General features: G+C 37.8%; 1 protein-coding gene across 1 annotated transcript in view; it reads left to right on the forward strand.

Annotated features, from left to right (window-relative positions):
- The first annotated feature begins 3 nt into the window (after window positions 1–3).
- LOC147469409 (uncharacterized) overlaps window positions 4–2,500 on the forward strand; it is a 2,856-nt gene continuing 359 nt past the window's right edge. The window contains exons 1-2 of the mRNA XM_086549190.1: window positions 4–472; window positions 1,475–2,500. The exon at window positions 1,475–2,500 is cut by the window's right edge and continues 359 nt beyond it. Coding sequence (XP_086405316.1) covers window positions 443–472; window positions 1,475–2,500 — 1,056 coding nt within the window. The 5' untranslated portion in view covers window positions 4–442. The remainder of the gene's footprint in view (window positions 473–1,474) is intronic.

Consider the following 2,500-nt stretch of genomic DNA (forward strand, 5'->3'; position numbering starts at 1 on the left):
AAAAAAAAAAAAGGCAAACATCATGCAAGAAAAATGTGGTAACAGAAATAGCAATTGTACTTTTTGCTATAATGGCTACGTCCGTCGGGGCCAGGCTTTCCTCCAGTCATTTCGGGGAGCTCGAGGCTTAGGTCAGGTAGACTACTAGGCAAGCGACCTCTGTTTAGGTGAAATATTCTGACTGACAAGCATTGCCAGCGCACGTGGTAGTCATCAGCTTGGTCGAAGCGTTGAATTTCCGTTCATAATTTATAAACCCCTTTTGTTTATGAGCGTCTTATGTACTACAAAATATGAAAATAGTTTGGCTCCAAATGAGTGATCAGGAGGGACCTTTCCTCGTCGGAAGATTCCTGCTCCAACACAACCGCACTCGAAATCTATCGTCTCCTGTTCTTGCAGATCACCTGCTTATGGCCGTTGCACTCGCCTCCTGCTTGAGATGACGACGACCCCGAACTCCTGGACTCAGGTACAGCTCTCTGCTCGGACGATTTCCTGCAAACTGTGATTGTTCAGATAGATAGCCGAAAGCTGGACGGCTCCACGTGCTGTTTTACTTACATTGAAGCGTGTTTAAAAACTTACTGAAAATTGCTGATATTACCCATTCTGATCGTTTTAAATGACAAAAAATACTCATGTATCATATATATGTATATATATGTATATATATACACATATATAATATATATATGTATATATTATATATACATATATATGTAATATATATATTTGTATATATATCATCTATACATATATATATATATATATGTAATATATATATATATATATATATATATATATATATATATATATATATATATATATACATGCATATATATATATTTGTATATATATTATCTATACATATATATATGTAATATATATATATATATATATATATATATATATATATTATATATATATATATATAATATATTAATATATATTTATATATATTATAATATATATATATATATATATGTATATATATATATATATATGTATATATATATATATATATTATATATATATATATATATAATATATTATATATATATATTATATATATATATATTATATATATATATTAAGATATATATATATATATATATATATATATATATATATATATATATATATATATGTGTGTGTGTGTGTGTGTGTGTGTGTGTGTATGTGTGTGTGTGTATCATATATACATATATGTAAAAAAATATATATATATGTACATAGACATATATCCTCTCTTTCTCTATCTATCTATATAATTTTATATCTTCTCGCTACAGATATCCTTCAATAGCTAGAACCATTCCATTCCATTATAGAATTATGGAGCAATATTAGCTGATAAAAAAACTTGTCACATTAAATTACTGGAAATCTAAGCAAGGATTGTAATAAACTTTCGATAGAAACTATTTGCATCCACGAAAACCCTCCCTTTTCACTAGCTCTATCCTTCCAGGTCCTCGTTATTCTGTGTCAGCTTCTCGTCGTCTCCTTGGTCGGCGGCCACAGGAAATACAAGCACTTCCCCGGGACGTACACATGGGGCGTCCCCGAGAGCGGTCCGATATCCTTCTCAGGAGGTGCCTCTTCCGCCGGCAACGCCCGGTCTGTAGGATTTGGGGACTTCCAGGGCTCGACGACGTACGGCACCAACCGCGGCCGATGGGTGGGCCGCGCCACGCCTCTGTATCGGTCCCCGGCCACGAAGGTCGTCTCAAGCACGATCTTCGTCTCGAGTCCTGGCCTTCCTGACAACACCGCTTACAACCCCTATGGTTCGCGTCGCGGAGGTTATGGGCAACAAGGAGGGGGTTTCCGACCGCGCAACCCCTCGGGTTACGTCTCATCTGGCGGGAGCAACCGAGGCAGCACGATCTTATATTCCAATGATGGATTTTATAGGGAAGTCGATCCAAGAGAAATCATATATGGCAGAGCGCTACAGGGAGTAGTAGCTAGTGACAGTCAGATGATCGTGACGCTCAACGAAACGGACGGAACTGCCGTCATGATAAATCCACATGCAATATCATTTACAAACACATCTGAGGATTCAAGTGATTACAAATTTAACAAGGAACAGCTTCATGTTGAAAGACTTAATGTGGTACTCATTGACAATGAGACTCACGTTAAACTCACTGGAAATAAAACTGACTTTGATCTCGCTGGGAATAAAACTGACATTGAAATCGCCAACACAACAACGCTCACAATGTCCGATGAGGAAGCGGCGTCGGCCCGTAAACATCAAGACCATACTAACGTAAGTCCTATGTCGACTGACGACGTTACAGTCTCACGCCAAAAGCGTGAAAAAGACATAAGATTCGTCCCTGAAGAACGAAGATTAACCACCTCTATTACTGTGACGTCAGGAGACGCAGATCCCAAAGTCACAGAGATACGGGGCCGAAGCAGCGACCCAAACGTCAGCGGAGAAAGAGACGAAGTGGATCTGCCAAAACTCCCGGGAATAGAC

The sequence above is a fragment of the Penaeus japonicus genome, unplaced genomic scaffold (genome assembly GCF_977035675.1).
Source record: "Penaeus japonicus unplaced genomic scaffold, GWHDUDI00000001_assembly GWHDUDI00000021, whole genome shotgun sequence".
Classification (NCBI taxonomy): domain Eukaryota; kingdom Metazoa; phylum Arthropoda; class Malacostraca; order Decapoda; family Penaeidae; genus Penaeus; species Penaeus japonicus.